Consider the following 15,769-nt stretch of genomic DNA (forward strand, 5'->3'; position numbering starts at 1 on the left):
AACACAGAAAAACGCTTCTAAAATATAATCTTCTTGGCGAAGATACTGGTAAGTGGTAATAGTATATAATAATTATCAATCACAAGAAATTTTTGCCTTTCACATTGTATTGTCTATAGTGCACATAAAAGTTAAGAGCTAGCAACCTCTGCTCTAATACTATGAGCCACTAGGCAAACCAACGAAGTGATCGACTTCGATTGCATCGAAAACGTGACGAAATACAGCTACACCCACACGCAAGGCCGGGACGGTGTAGCCCTGAATCAGAATCACACACTGTAAGCTTTCTTTTGTGTGTTGGCCTCGGGCGTAATGATTAAACGGGTGTCTCACATACGTATACGTATATGCCCAGTAATATATCCCCTTTACAAGATTACCAACTCAAAAACAATTCACGGGCTGACACAGGGATTTCTGTCGGGTATTACAAGCACTAGCCACCGCCTGGGTTCGATCGTTCACGCTCTCGGTGGTTTTTGCGGAGGTAGACTTTTAGTTAACATTGCTCGCGCATATAACTCTGTCCCGCTGTTACGGAATAAAAGTTTCGTGGCTGTTCGTTGGTCTCCGAAGCTTGAATACAGGATACCTCGTGTCTGAGGATGAAAGGTAAGGCTTCCTTTTAGGGAATGGGGGGGGGGGGGGGGGTTGGGGCTACAACCTGTCGCTAGTTTTGTCAGTATACGTATATCACCATTTCATCGCTTCCTCCTAAATTTTGACAGACCGCTCAAATTATGTTATAGTTCTTATACGTATAGTTACTGACCTTTTTACACTTTGAGTGTTTTGTTATCAGTTAGGTTTTTCTTTTACATTTGTACCAAATTCTAATTATGAATTCAAGGATTTTGTAAGGTAATAAGTCACACAAGCTCGAAGTGCGATCGCCGTCTTTTGGAATAGGGCGGCGAATCCTAAATTTTGGACGGAGCGCTCGACGAAATTCATAAAAAAGAACGACTCTTTTTACGATTTGTGTGTTTTGTTGTATTTTTAGTCATACTTTAAAAAAGATTGCGTCATGTTCCAGTTATGAAGTCAGTATGGTTTTAATTTACTAAGACAATTCCAATTAGATGAAACAAATCATCCTCATTGTGATATGTCATCGTGTTTTGTTTCTTCACTGCTTTTTTAGGATCGTGTCGAGGATAAGAAAATCAGCCATGGAGACTTCTAGTACACAGTGTCCCTGTGAGAAGGCCAGAAAACCCCACATAGTTTTTATCCTAGCAGACGACTATGGGTGGAATGACATTGGTTACCATTCATCGCTTATTCAAACACCCAACCTAGACAGGTAAGGTACTCTCTGTTCTTTGTTTGATTCTTTTTGTCTGTATCAAATGCATATGACCTTGAGTACGTGTTTGTGTGCGCGCGGTGTACGTGCGCGCGTGTGTTTGTGCGTTTGTATGCGGTGTAAGCCCGCGCATGCGCATGTATTGGTAGTCTAGTGACCTTGCTATTCTCCTTGTCAGAAAACGTGGTTAACTCGGGTATTTTTTAAATCATTTAAACACAGGCTGGCGCAAGAGGGAGTTAAGTTGGAGAACTACTACATACAGCCAATCTGCAGCCCTTCAAGGGCCCAACTGATGACCGGCAGATATCAGGTCAGACAATTGTCAATGTCTTAGGCCATCTGGATTCAATTAAATGGGTGATGTCACTGTGAACGTCAATTTTCGCTCGCCCTCTTAGAATTGTTTTAAGCCGTACAGATTTTTCCGATAAATAAATGTTGTTGACATGCATATGCTCGTATGTATATGTCGCAGATTCGTTATTTCTCAAGTATCTCGAGATTTTTTATGGCATCTCAAGATTGTTTAAAATAACTCAATACTAAAGCCAACATATCTCAAGATGAAGTCAATAAATCTTAAGATTTTACACAAATCTCAAGATTTTTTGAAAAGATCTCAAGATTTTTCGAATTTCCCGCTGTTGATCATTATGATCCGTTAAGTATACGTACAAGACAAGATTAAAAAGAAAAAGATATGAGATATGCAAGTTAAAGCTGTAAAGGCTACAAGCCTTAGTCCAAAGTCCTCCGCTAAGTCCAACATTAATCTGATCAATGTTGCACGCTGTCCACAGATTCGTTATGGGATGCAGCACAGTGTTCTTATGAGCGACCGGCCACACGGACTGCCCCTGGGTGAGGTCACTCTTCCCCAGGTCCTGAAGGAAAGCGGGTACGCTACACACATTGTAGGGAAGTGGCATCTCGGACACTTCAAGAAGGAGTATCTACCGACGTGGAGGGGCTTTGACACATTTTTCGGTAAGGATATCTGATTTTGCGCTAATACCACCATTCAACATGGAGTACGATATTTACGTCATAGTCACGTGACTCATGTGGTTATAACGTACTATTGTCCGCCATGTTGGATGGTTGATCCTAGAAGCGGCCTGGTATATTTGGATTTGATTACGTAATAGAAAAAAAAACTAGGCACAATGGGATTAACAATCCAAGTCAACAGGCCTTCTCTAAATTCGTCTTAGTAATAAAATATGCATAAAGAATACTTCAAAATTTTATGGTTAGCTGAGAAATTGGTATCCGTACACAAAATTTTCAAACTTTAATTGGTAGGCGTAATGGAACTTATCATTTCCGTTCAGACAGTTTGTTGGTTGGCTGGTCTGTATGTGCACGTACAATTGATACTATAAATGGATATTTTGATATTTGTTTTAATTACCGCAAGGTTCAGGTTTGGGCCCCCTAGCGACCTTTTCTGGTACGGAGGTTGACTGTATGTTTTGATTCAGGTTTCCTTGGAGGCGGAGAGGACTACTTCACGCATAGAATACCCAACGAAATAGTGGAGACTCCGGAAACGTACAGAGCCTTTGACTTCTGGGACGGGTCGAAACCGTGCTTGAGTGAAAATGGATCATACTCAACTCACGTGTTTGCTAGAAAATCCATTGAACTCATTTCTCGCCACGACAAAGATAAGGTAATGATTTTGAGTTCATCGACGCACATATAGCAGACATAAGCTTGGATTTATTACCACCATAAAAGTTGGGGGTATTGTTACGGATATACATCTCTCTCTATTTCCATCTTTCTCTCTCTCTCTCTCTCTCTCTCTCTCTATTTCCATCTTTCTCTCTCTCTCTCTCTCTCTCTCTATAGCTCTACCCCCTCTTTGTCCCGGATTGTTTACGGATATTTTTAGTCAACATAGCTTCAATTTTTGCATAAGTTAAGAGTTTTTTTATGGAATCTGATGATATTTGGCATGTGCGTGTTGGGAGGTCAAATGACAAAACTTGATATATGTTCTTGAGTGTAAATCTTTTGATTTTGATTGCAGACTTTACTTTAATCTTGAATGTAAAACTTTAACCTTGAGTGGAAATTCAATCTTGAATGTAGTACATTATATCTAATATTCTTCAGTGCATAATAGACTATTCGCATCTATATGTTATTCCTTACAAATTCTAAAAGACTGAATCGCCATCCTTTACACCTTGTTGTCACAGCCGATGTTCCTGTACCTTCCGTTCCAAGCTGTCCACGCCCCCTTGGAGGCTCCGGAAGAGTACATCAACAAGTACGCGCACATCAGGAGCAAAAACATGAGGACGTACGCCGGCGTGACGACAGCCATGGACGAGGCAGTGGGGAATATAACCCGTGCTCTGAAGGACCATGGGATGTGGGAGAACACCGTGCTGATATTTTCTACTGGTAAGTGTTGTTGTGTTTTTACCTCACGGTCAAAAGGGAGGTTTGGGCAAGTATGTTTATCTGTTTGTGAAAAGCGGTTTGTGTTCGTACTTCGAACTCGGCATTGGAATGCTTTGCCCGGGACACTAACAGGTTGTCATAGGACAAAGAGTCACAGAAAGGTGATAAGACAAATGATATGGATGTCTCTGACAAAAAACACGCATGCAGTGTAAAAAAGCTACCCGAACCTGGACTCATTCATTCATGACCACAGTGTACCTATTCGTGACCATGACGTACAAACCCGGAGTTATGCTGCAGTGCCGAAAAAACCTCTAGAGGAAATAATCGAGATTCGCCTTTGTTTTCTTAAACTTATCAAATATCATAACGATCCATAATGTCACAACTTATGTGCATTTGTCTGTACGCCTGTGTGTGTTTCTGGATATTTATGGTTAGCATAAAATGAAGTTTAATTGTACCCCCCCCCCCTAGTGTTTGATCTTGGAACTGCTGAAGAACTTAACTTTTTTTTGACGTTTTTCTTGTCCTGGAATTGCTGTGTCTTGACATGTTTTTGTCTCTTGAACACAGACAACGGGGCGAGTAAAGCCGGCAGCAACTGGCCCCTCCGAGGCTTCAAGAACACCCTGTGGGAGGGGGGCGTCCGGGGTGTTGGCTTTGTCAGCAGTCCGCTGCTGAAGGTAAAGCAAAGGATATCTGACGCGCTGCTGCACATCTCCGACTGGTTCCCGACCATCGTAAGGATTGCAGGTGGTTCAACCTTCGGAACGAAACCTCTGGATGGATATGATGTCTGGGATACTATCAGGTATGTCATTAAACTTTTGGTATGGATGGCAATGGTTGTGTTGGGGTTCATGTTCATCAACCAATGGTTAACACACACACACCTTGCACGCACGCACACACGCAAGCACACACACACACACACACACACACACACACACATAAACACACACACACACACACACACACACACACACACACACACACACACAGTTATGAAACATCAAATAACCGATTACTAAGTTATGGTAAGACAGCATTTGTTAACACACGGTGAAGGACCAAAACATTTTATGACTAATCACTACATTAGAATGTACTAGTAGTTGGAAGAAGAATATCATTTTCAGGCCTGTAATAACGTTCTCACATTCATCTCTCTATTCAATTCCAGTGAGGGCACCCCTTCTCCTAGAACTGAAATTCTGCACAACATCGATCCATTGATCGCGGCAACCAACTCCGATGCCTCCAAGATCCACGGCCACAGCACGTTCAACACCTCAGTGAAGGCAGCCATCCGGGTGGGGGACTGGAAACTGTTAACAGGAAATCCAGGTAAGCAGCAAAGGAAGAATATCCCAATGTTGTAAAGCAGGCTCCGCCCCTGAATCGTCACCAAAAACATTTTCGTTGTTTTCTATAGCTAGATTTGTCGCACTTAAGGTTTTTTTTTACAATAAATGTGTTCGGTCATCAATATTAGACAGGAATGACAAATTATAGACCACTTCTAGGATGAAACATAAATGGTATCAAGACCACAATTGATACAACGTAACCAGAAGTTTCAATTGCATAAATATAAATATCTGCATAAAGCTTGAAATATATAAATTACAATCAAATATATAATGTTTACCCACACATATTCTAGCTCTTGTGCAATCACATCCATATATTTAATGACCAGCCCCTCCAGCTCTGTCCTGCCTCTTGCTACACAGTATAATCGCACGCCACAGGGTATCTGATACTTAACTAGTAACCATGATAACAGCTGTCTAGCTCATGTCATTATCCATGTTTGTTTGAAATAGAAGAAGAAATGGAGCAAAAATATACTAGCATTTCACTTCCATTATGGTAAACATGAATATTGATTTGTATCTATAGGAAACGGGGACTGGCAACTTCAAACCTTCGATGGCAAGATCAAAGAAAAGTCGACCGGGGTGCGCGGCAAGCAGCTGTGGCTCTTCAACATCCGCAATGACCCGCAGGAACGAAAGGACGTCTCTGACGAGTATCCAGAAGTTGTGCAAAGACTTCTCACAAAGCTATCCGCGTATAACCAGACGGCGGTGCCCGTGTACTGGCCGGATATAGACCCACGGTCAAACCCAGCCCTGCACGGAGATCTGGTTGGACCGTGGATGTAATGTCTGCTTATGACTCAAAAACTTGAATCTAAAGACCGTTAAAACGGTTACTCTATTTGAAATCACCACTGGGTCTATAGACTAGAACACTTGTTTAAGAAATGGACCTATAACAACTTTTTATGAAACTTTTTATTAAACTTTGTTATTCGCGCGCCGCATCAGGTTTTTTTTTTTAATTCCCAGAGGGTGTCATCAATGTAATCAAATAATTATTATATAAAATAATAAATGGCCTAACTTGCGTCAAGCGTTGTCAGGAAAACTGTATGCAGCAATAGGCTGAGATTAACCGATCTAATTACTTGAGAAGCTAAGTAGAATACTGAATACTTTTCGATGCGCAGGACTAATGTTTTTTAAAGGTAAAGTGACATGCACTTTGTACTGTATGAAATCAAGACCAAACAGAAAATAGCACTACCTCATGTTCGTGTTATGGGTTCACACGTGCGTATGAGGTCCGTGTGGAATTCATAGCCCCTACCAAGTTCCTCAGGTCGCTGGGAAACAATAGAAATTGGATAGATATAGACAGATAAAATGCCAGCGGAGTCAGCTGGTCGCAAACCATACTCCTCGACCAGCTAGCTCCTCTGGCATGCCATCTGTCTATCTGTGTCCTATTTCTATAATTTTTCCAGTGACCTGTGGAGCCTGGTAGAGGCTAATACTTACATACGGACCTTATACGGACAAATGAATTTACGAGTACGCATATTCAAGTCCGCATGAGTTCCATATTTACATGGTGACTTCAAGTTGGTGTGTTACGCCGAAGGGCGGTTATACCGGCTATATAGATACAGATACAGATGTTTGCGGTCGAAAAAAATCGCAATCGGGTGACCACTACCAAAGCCCTGACAAATAGTCGACGAGCTTCGGCCGTATTTGTTGATCGATAGAATTTTTATATATGTGTTCTTGTATGTCATTATTTGTATTGACAAAAATAAATTTGGCATTGAAAAGGATCTTAAACTTTGAAATGAGTTAATTGCTGTCTTGAAAAGAAAATATTAGTTAAGACGAAAGATTATACTGTCAAATACTTACTAAGAAAAACCAAGTGATAGAAACGTAAGTCAAGCGAGCATACTCTATCTGAATATAGAAATATCATCATGTTTAAAAAAACACTTCACCCTCTGTACAGAGATAGATAGACAAAGAGAGAAAGACTAAGGAAAGGGAAAGAGAAGTGTGAGGGAGGGGATCTTTTTTCATCCTAAAAGCGGCAAAATACGACATGCACCATGCTAGTATACTATTCTACTCATGAAAATAAGATATTGCACGACAGGTGCAATATTGTTAGTGGGAATTTTCTCTGTAGCTCAATTGGTAGCAGCCTCACAGTTGAGCCCCTCTTTCCAATTAATTGGTACGAAGGAGACCCGGTTCTAATCCTGGGTAGGGCATCTTGGTTGGGGCTGCACCCTAGCCTCTACCAGGCTTCGTGGATCGGTGGTCTAATTGTAGAAAGTGGACAAATAGAGTCTATAGTACGCTAGGGGAGTTAGCCGGCCGGAAGAGTACGTTTCCTCACCACTCTCCGTGGTGAGGATAATGATTCTACCGATCCACGGAGCCTGGTAGAGGCTAGCTAGCTGCACCCATCTTTTAAATTGGGAAGGGACGTTATGTGGGGTCCCGTATTCGAGGAGGTCCCTCGAGCACGTTAAAGGGGAAGGGCTAGCAACCCTACTCTCCAAGCAAAGCTTAGGCCCGGCTGTCCTTTTAACGTTTTTTTTATAGTCGTTTTTATGGGGCTTTCTATTTTGTATAGTATCTTGCTGTGTCTAAACCTTACTTTTGACAAGATACAATACAAAATAGAAAACCCCATAAAAACGACTAAAAAACGTTAGAAAATAGCCAAAGCCTAACGTCTGCTTGGAGAGAATAGCAACCCTCTCTGTGAAAATGTACCCTGCTACGGAAACAACAATAAAACTTTGCTGCCATATGTGTCACTAGGCACCACAAGGGTCTGAACGGCGACCTAAAGAAGTGATCGACTTCGATTCCATCGAAAACATGGCATGCAGCTTGTGGTTACACCCAAACGTAAAGCAGGGTTGGGGCATCCTTGAATTAAAGTCACACAGTGTGACATTTCTTTTGTGCGTTTGCCTCTGGGGCGTAGTAATTATCGTGATCACCGACTCGGCACTACATTCCATTTGTTTTGTGCAGTTTGACATTTGACACCACAAAGTTGTTCAACAAGTACAAGTAATTACCAATGCGTCACTCTGCGTTGTTATACTGTCTTTTGGTAGAGAGTGGCCTCGACAAGATTATACTCTGAGAGGTAGAGGGAGGGGGGTAATTGTTATCTAATTATACAATTCTTTATTGACACGACAAAAGTACAGCGACTTTCGTAAGGTCTACATATTTCTGACTTAGGGAGATCCTATCTCAGCCTATAACCTTGCAGTGACCTTCGGGTCTTGTTACGTGTGGACCAATGAACATTGAGAAAGAAAAAAAAACAACTTTATGCCACTTGAAATATCGTCTGTTAGATACTGCCATTTTCAACATGGTGAACGAATGTTCAAAACCTTCTCCACATAGTTTTCATGTACTTTTCTCTATTTGCCGATGTGTATTTTTTTTACTATTATACTATATTGTCAGTCAGTCTATACAGACTAGGAGTCAATCCAAAAAATAAAGTACAAAATGCTCAGAAAAAAATGTTCAATAGTATGGTTAAAATGTTCAAGAAAGAGTTCATTTCAGCTTGGGTGCCTTCCTTCACTACAGTACAGTTTGTTTTTTTGCTATCGCCAACCTGTAATGAATGCAGATTGACAGTTGACATTACCCAGTGGTGCGTACCTGTCCAACAAGTCACAGATGACAGACTATATTATAGCCGAGTAATTAGGGGGCCCTTTTCTGGTGAAGAGGATTTCCCGCAGTTACATAGAATCACATATTCATGAATGTCTACGCATTCAATCTTTAGACAAGAAATAAAATCAACTTTAGATTTCAGGAATTAATCTAACTTCGATATAGTTTATATAATCTATCATATCTAAACCTCTGTCAAACAAAATTTGAGAAATTGCTAGAGACATTTTGAAAATGTTTGTTTACAGTAATTTACCCTTTAAATTAGACCCGGATTCTATTGAACTTTGACCCAGATGACTGTCCTTGTGTGGGTACCTGTTCAACAGGTAGAGTGACAGACAACCGCGCATGCGTATCTCCGTCTTGTTAGGCAGCCATTTCTGATGAGGATCGACTTCGATTGCATCGTTTTCTTCAGAACCTCCGAGAAATGTCGTAAAATTTTGGAAACATTCTTCGAGCAGTTACAGCGTAGTCAACTGTCAGCACTCAAGGAGTCCGGTAAGTGGCATAACGTAACCGATTTCGTAATGTTACAGGTAGTTTCTAAAAATAGTACAAATGGTCTGTTCAAAAATAAAAATGTGGAGAGGGGGATAGAAGGGGCGCGAATCAGATTTTATCCCTGCCAAATAACTATCTTAGTTCCGATCCAAAGTTACTCAAATCCTCCATAGTTTTCAATGTAAATTCCCAAAACACCTATAGTTCCCAAGTCAAAATTTCCAAGCCTTCCATAATTCCAAGTTCCCAAACCCTCTTTGTTGCCAATCGAAAATTATCGCCTTTCTCCTTAGTTCTCTATTCAAAATTGCTCAAATCCTACCCCAGATGCTTGAACCCACCTACCTCAAATTCTCTCCCCATACCTTTATTTCTTAACAGCCCATTTGCCTAAAGATGAAAGTCATAGAGTTATGCATGGGGCGTACACAATGTGAAACCCTGGCAAAGTCTCGCCTTTGGTCAAGTTCTACCTTATTTTAAATTTCAGCAATCGTAGTAGTCTGTTGGGAAGTACATAAAGGGGGAGGGGAAATTAGTCGCGTTGAGTTGAACAACAGCAACGATAGACCAATTAATGTACCTAGGTAGACACGTGTTGTACTTTGTGCCTACATGCAGAAAATTTTTCCTTTTAGACTGAATTGTTTATTAAGCATGTAAGCAAAAAGACTAGATAGAGCAAAATTTAAAAGTCTTAAGGATCACATTTCGAATTCGCAAACTATTTCTTGCATTATGGCATGACGCATTAATTAACAATTACAAATTTGACAGAATTAATTGACATAGAATTAATTATTTCAAAGTCCTCTGGAAGCGTTTGCGTATACTAGATTGCTATGTTGTCACATTGCTATATGTGCAAAGCTAGTTCACATTTATCCGCGGGGCAACCTATATACGTTGTTTAAAAAAAATCGTGGCATTTATTGGGTATCAAGTAGACGGGCGGTGGTTTGGAATGGAAGCATTTTCAATAGATAAAAAGATTTAGAATATTACAATTCATAACTTGTTTTTATGACATCAATGGATATAGGTTACCCCGTTAATAAAGGTGAACAATGGTTATACATTTTCATGGTCGTGATGTACGTGTTTGCTATGAGCAAGGAGGTTAAAAAACACTTTTTTAACCTCCTTGCTATGAGTCAGTTGCATTCTGAAATAATGCATGAAAAATAACAATTATGTGTTGTTGTTTTTTCAGACGGGCACTACGGTAACGGTAGAGCTGTAGTCTGATCGGCTCTTGTCTGTAAAGACAACTCCCCAGAAAACCTTCGCTCCATCACACACCAAGGTCTCAGTTGACACCGAACAGTCCCAGATCTCGGCAATCCAAAATGCGATCCACGTCACTGATTCGGCGCTTTTTGGTGATGGTCCCGATATGTCTGGCCACCATTTTCGTGTTTTATTTCACAAATGCCCTGATGGATAGTAGCAGGGATTCTAGGGATTTCGAACATAAATGTGACTGTAGCAAACATGATATTCCAAGCAAACAAGATGGCCACCGTGAGATACAAGATATCCCTAACAAACAAGATATCCCTAACAGACAAGATGTCCCTAAAATCCAAGATATTCCCAAGAAACAAGTTGATCTACCTAACGCAGGTAATAACCCGAACGTTGATAAGATCCCTGAGGTTCCCGAACAGACAGATCCAGCGTGTGCCCCCGAACCCAAGGACAACCCGAACGTCAACCCCCTCTCAAAGTTCTACTCAGTATGGTACGACCCACCTACCCAAGTCGCCAAGCGAGACAAGGTGACGATTGTCATCTGGACAGAGCTGTGGGACAACCAGATGAGGAAGGTTCTACCAAAGGGAAAGGGTGCAAAATGCCTCAGTATGCCGAACTGTATCTTTTCCAAGTTTCGGAACGAAATTGAAGAAGCTGACGCCGTTCTCTTTGAAGTCAGCAACTTGCAGAAGAACTACAACGCGTCAGTGTTGCCGAAATTTCGTCACCCTCGCCAGCATTGGGTATGGTACCACACAGAGTGCCCGGGGTTCCCGTCTATAAACTTTGAGACGTACAGGAGTGTTTTTAACTGGACCATCACCTACAGAGCAGACTCCGACTCGTCTGGTGCGTGGGGATCTCTACACAGAACCTACCAGAGGCTCAAAGTCGAAGGAGTCGATCCCAACAAGGACTACACAAAGGGAAAGAGGAAGCTAGCAGTTTGGTTCATCAGTAAGTGCAACACTCAAGCCAATCGCGTCGCTTACGCTACTGAACTGGTCAAGCACATGCACGTGGATGTCTTCGGAAGATGTGGAAAGACTGTCTGCGCCAAGTGGAACGTTACCTGCATGCCTGACATCATTACACAGTACAAGTTCTACCTCGCCTTCGAGAACATGAAGTGTAAGGAATACCTCACCGAGAAGTTCTGGAGGAACGCCCTGGCAAACGACGTCATTCCAGTCGTTCTAGGAGCCAACAGATCCGACTACGAGAGGCTGGCACCACCGCACTCCTACATCCACGTGGACGACTTCAAGTCACCCAAGGAACTCGCAAACTACTTAATGTTACTTGATAAAGATAAGGACCAATATAACGCATACTTTAAGTGGAAGACCCACCCACCTAAGGACATACCTTTAGAGGAAGGTATGTGGTGTAATATGTGTAGGGAGCTTCTGAATAGGTGTCCGACTAAGAGGAAACTTTACACGAATTTGAGGGGTTGGTTCGAAGGCGAGAACAAGTCGATGTGCGATCCGATGGAAGATGTGAAATTTCAGGAGCTACAGTTTGAGAACGATCGCTTCAAAGTTGCTTCATATGCATGAGCATTCAACATAGTACCGCACTTTCTCATTGCTGTTTTTTTTCATAAGCTATATTTTATCCACATGTTTTCTACCTCCACGATGTACGTCATGATTCATTTGACGTAAAAAGTGCAAAAAGTCAAAGTGAGTCTTTTCTGTACTTTTAACGCACAGAACACATCAGTCGATTTAGTGAATTATCATTGTTTATTAATTTTCTATATTTAAAAGTAGTTTTTCCTTTATATATACGTAACAATAACTTGAAATGTAAACCAGTGAATTTGGCCTTTAGATTAGTTATGCTACAAGTGAGAATTTGAACCTGTACATATTTGAAGCTAGTTTTTGTTAGAAACGAGAATCTGTACATATATTTAGTACAATAAGGGTCTTTCGTCAATTTCTTTTATTTGATCCAATGGATATGTAAATTTGGCACTTTGATTCAGCTGGTATTTTCATTATACAGTATCTTTAGTCCCTAGATCGACAGCTTGTTGGATTTTCATTAGGTTGAATAAAAAAAATCATAATTCAATCTGTGCATTTGTCTTGTTTTCATGAGTTTCAGATAAAACAAAAAAGATGTAGAAAACTTTGTCTATAACATGTTTTTCAAACACAACATCGATCATGATTTTTATTCATAATAGGCTTTAAAAATAAATCTGGTCTGAAGTAAGACTGCAAACATAAACCTGCCCCTCCCCCACGACACAAAACACGATCAAATTATGCAAGGGCCTTAAACTAATTCTTTATGTCCTTGAACAATTTACAAGTCGTGTACGTGGTGGAAATTTATATATTTCAAATTAACAACTTCAACAATAAAGTATACAGAGTTCAATATCATCTACAGGCCCTTTAAAACAAAACATTTTGAGGCGTCAATATTGTCTGCACGCAATGTTTACATTTGGCGTCTGTGGAGTGACCTTTGTGATATAACATAACACGTGATACTAACTTGTTCAACTGGTCAATTAAATGTCATTGTAAACCTCCGTACAGAGAAGGATCGACTTCGACTCCATCGTGTCACGCGCTTGTCTGTTTTCAGATGACCTTTGACCGATGTTAGCTTGCTGTAACTTGTTCAACTGGTTGAGCAAAGTGTCATGAATAGATCAAGGATCTAACTATGTGTGAGTAAAGTGGGGGAGGATCGACTTAGATTCCATCGTTTTTACACGATCTCCGGCCGTCTGCACTTAAAAAATCCACGCCACGAAATAAATATCAAACTTTAAAACGATGATATTGTCAACTCTCTCTTATCCTCTACTCTTTCTGTTGCTGTGACTTTATCTAATTAAAAGAAACATATGCATGTACATAGTACATGATTTGTCAATACTCCAAAATAACGTTAATAATCATCTTTCATAACATACACCTAGAGCTAAATAATAGTCCAACCAACATGCTTGATTCCATAGCAAAATAAGTTAAGTGACAAGATAGAACATAACGTTATACATGTATATAAATCAGGGTGGTCGCCATTTTGTTTTTGGGTATGTGACCTCGGTTCCATCAAGCAGCCTCTGTGAATTGTTAAATCGAATTACACGCGCATGATCACTCACAAAATCATTCTCTTGATGTTTTATCATATTTTTTTATCCAACGCGATTCCTGTAATTTTACACTTGATGAGGTTGTTATAATGTCTGCTTATCAATATTTTGTTGTATGAATCCTTCAATGCTTGCACCTTATGTTTGTATCATTAATCATAAGTTCATTGACGTTTCACCTATAGGATCGAGAGGCCCTGACTGCTTGTTTAACGAGGCGTGCGTATGAAATTATGGCAGGTTATCTTGCATGCATAACTGAATAATTGTGCAGCCATTTGAGGCAAGGGCTGACGTCATGAAAGATTTAGAGAAGTGGGGGAGGATCGACTTCGATTCCATCGTTTTCACACGATCTTAGATAACCTTCAATAAAAAATTACTTCATTGTTGCCTGTTCTTTTGGGGTTAATCTTTTAGGTAACGTAATGCTTATTACAGTACTTGCGATCTAAAACGCTACTGCAATTGAAATAATTATCAGACATCTGAATTTAATACTTGAAGTAAGGGTATGGAAAGATAGAAGTGTATTGAACTATGTCCTTGAACAATTTACAAGTCGTTAATGTTTTATGGGAAAATCTGCATATATAAACTTGCCACGTAACGTTATCTGTTAACAATAAAATATACAGAGTACAGAGTCACTTACAATTCTTTATATATAAAACATTGCTTTTGAGACGTCAATATTGCCTGCGTGCAATGTTTACTTTTAAGCGCCTGTGTAGTGACCCTTGACCTATGACATGTGATACTAACTTGCTCAACTGGTCAACCTATGGTCAATTAAATGTCATTGTAAACCTCCGTACAGAGAAGGATTGACTTCGACTCCATCGTGTCACACGCTTGTCTGTTTTCAGATGACCTTTGACCGATGTGAGCTGCTGTAAGTTGTTCAACTGGTTGAGCAAATTAAGTGCCATGAATAGATCAAGGATCTACTTAACCATGTGTGAGTAAAGGGGGGAGGATCGACTTTTTTCCATCGTTTTTACACGATCTCAAAGCGTCTGCACTTTTTGAAAATCCACGCCACGAGATAAACATCATTGACAAACTTTGAGAGGATGATATTGTCAACTCTCTCTTATCCTCTACTCTTTCTGTTGATATGACTTTATTTAATCATAAGAAACCTACGTACATGATTTGTCAGTATTCCAGACATAACGTAAGAATTACCTTTCATAACGTACACCAGTGCAAATAATGACCAAGCCACTATGCTTGATTCCATGGCCAAATAGGTTAAGTGACAGGATAGAACATATCATGATTTAGGGTGGCCATTTTGTTTTTAAGGCTTAGCCTTGGTTTTATCAAGCAGCTTCTGTGCATTGTTAAAGCGAATCACACGCGCATGACCGCTCACAAAATCTTACTCTTGATTTCGTTCAATCCAACGTGATTCCTATAACGTCCGTGTTACGATATATTCCAGTTGATTAAACAATTATAATCTCTGGTTATAATGTCTGCTTATATCAATATTTGTATCATTAATGTTTGAACATAATGCTTGTAATCGTACGTTCATTGACGTTTGACCTATAGGATCGGGAGGCCGAGTGTTTAACTAGGCGTATATAATTATGGCAGGCTACATTACATGCGTAACTGAATAATTGTGCCGTCATTTGAGGCAAGGGCTGACGTCATGAAAGTGGGGGAGGATCGACTTCGATTCCATCGTTTTCGCACGATCTGAAAAAGTTTACCCCATAAAGAGTAATGGCTGTTCTTTTTGGATGTAAACTTTTAGGTAACGTTATGCTTATTACATTTCTTGTGATCTAAAATGCTACTGAAGTTGAAACAAATACAAAATGTCTTGATTGAATACCTTAAGTATTAAAGAGTATGGAAGATACATGTACTAGCATATTGAACTATGTCTTTGAAAAATGAAAAGTCGTTTATGTGGTCGAAATTTGTAGATTTCAATTTGCAACGTATCTGTTAACAATATCCTATATCAATTTCATTGCCACAATCCCTTTAAAACAAAACATTGCCTGCACGCAATATTTACTTTTAGACGTCTGTGGAATGACCTTTGACCTATGACACGTGATCCTAACT

The 15,769-nt window shown here is 40.2% G+C and overlaps 2 protein-coding genes across 2 annotated transcripts; both read left to right on the forward strand.

The window, feature by feature from the left end:
- The first annotated feature begins 557 nt into the window (after positions 1–557).
- Positions 558–6,263, forward strand: LOC118411641 (arylsulfatase B-like). The gene is made up of 9 exons (XM_035814119.1): positions 558–615; positions 1,148–1,309; positions 1,535–1,625; positions 2,116–2,302; positions 2,800–2,990; positions 3,526–3,733; positions 4,313–4,550; positions 4,923–5,086; positions 5,645–6,263. The coding sequence occupies exons 2-9, from the start codon at positions 1,176–1,178 to the stop codon at positions 5,908–5,910; spliced, it is 1,479 nt and encodes a 492-aa protein (XP_035670012.1). The 5' UTR covers positions 558–615; positions 1,148–1,175; the 3' UTR covers positions 5,911–6,263.
- Positions 6,264–9,134: 2,871 nt separating this feature from the next.
- On the forward strand, positions 9,135–12,115 carry LOC118412254 (4-galactosyl-N-acetylglucosaminide 3-alpha-L-fucosyltransferase FUT5-like). The gene is made up of 2 exons (XM_035814985.1): positions 9,135–9,288; positions 10,505–12,115. The coding sequence occupies exon 2, from the start codon at positions 10,641–10,643 to the stop codon at positions 12,108–12,110; it is 1,470 nt and encodes a 489-aa protein (XP_035670878.1). The 5' UTR covers positions 9,135–9,288; positions 10,505–10,640; the 3' UTR covers positions 12,111–12,115.
- Positions 12,116–15,769: the final 3,654 nt, after the last annotated feature.

Source organism: Branchiostoma floridae, chromosome 3, assembly GCF_000003815.2.
Source record: "Branchiostoma floridae strain S238N-H82 chromosome 3, Bfl_VNyyK, whole genome shotgun sequence".
NCBI classification, from domain to species: Eukaryota; Metazoa; Chordata; class Leptocardii; order Amphioxiformes; family Branchiostomatidae; genus Branchiostoma; species Branchiostoma floridae.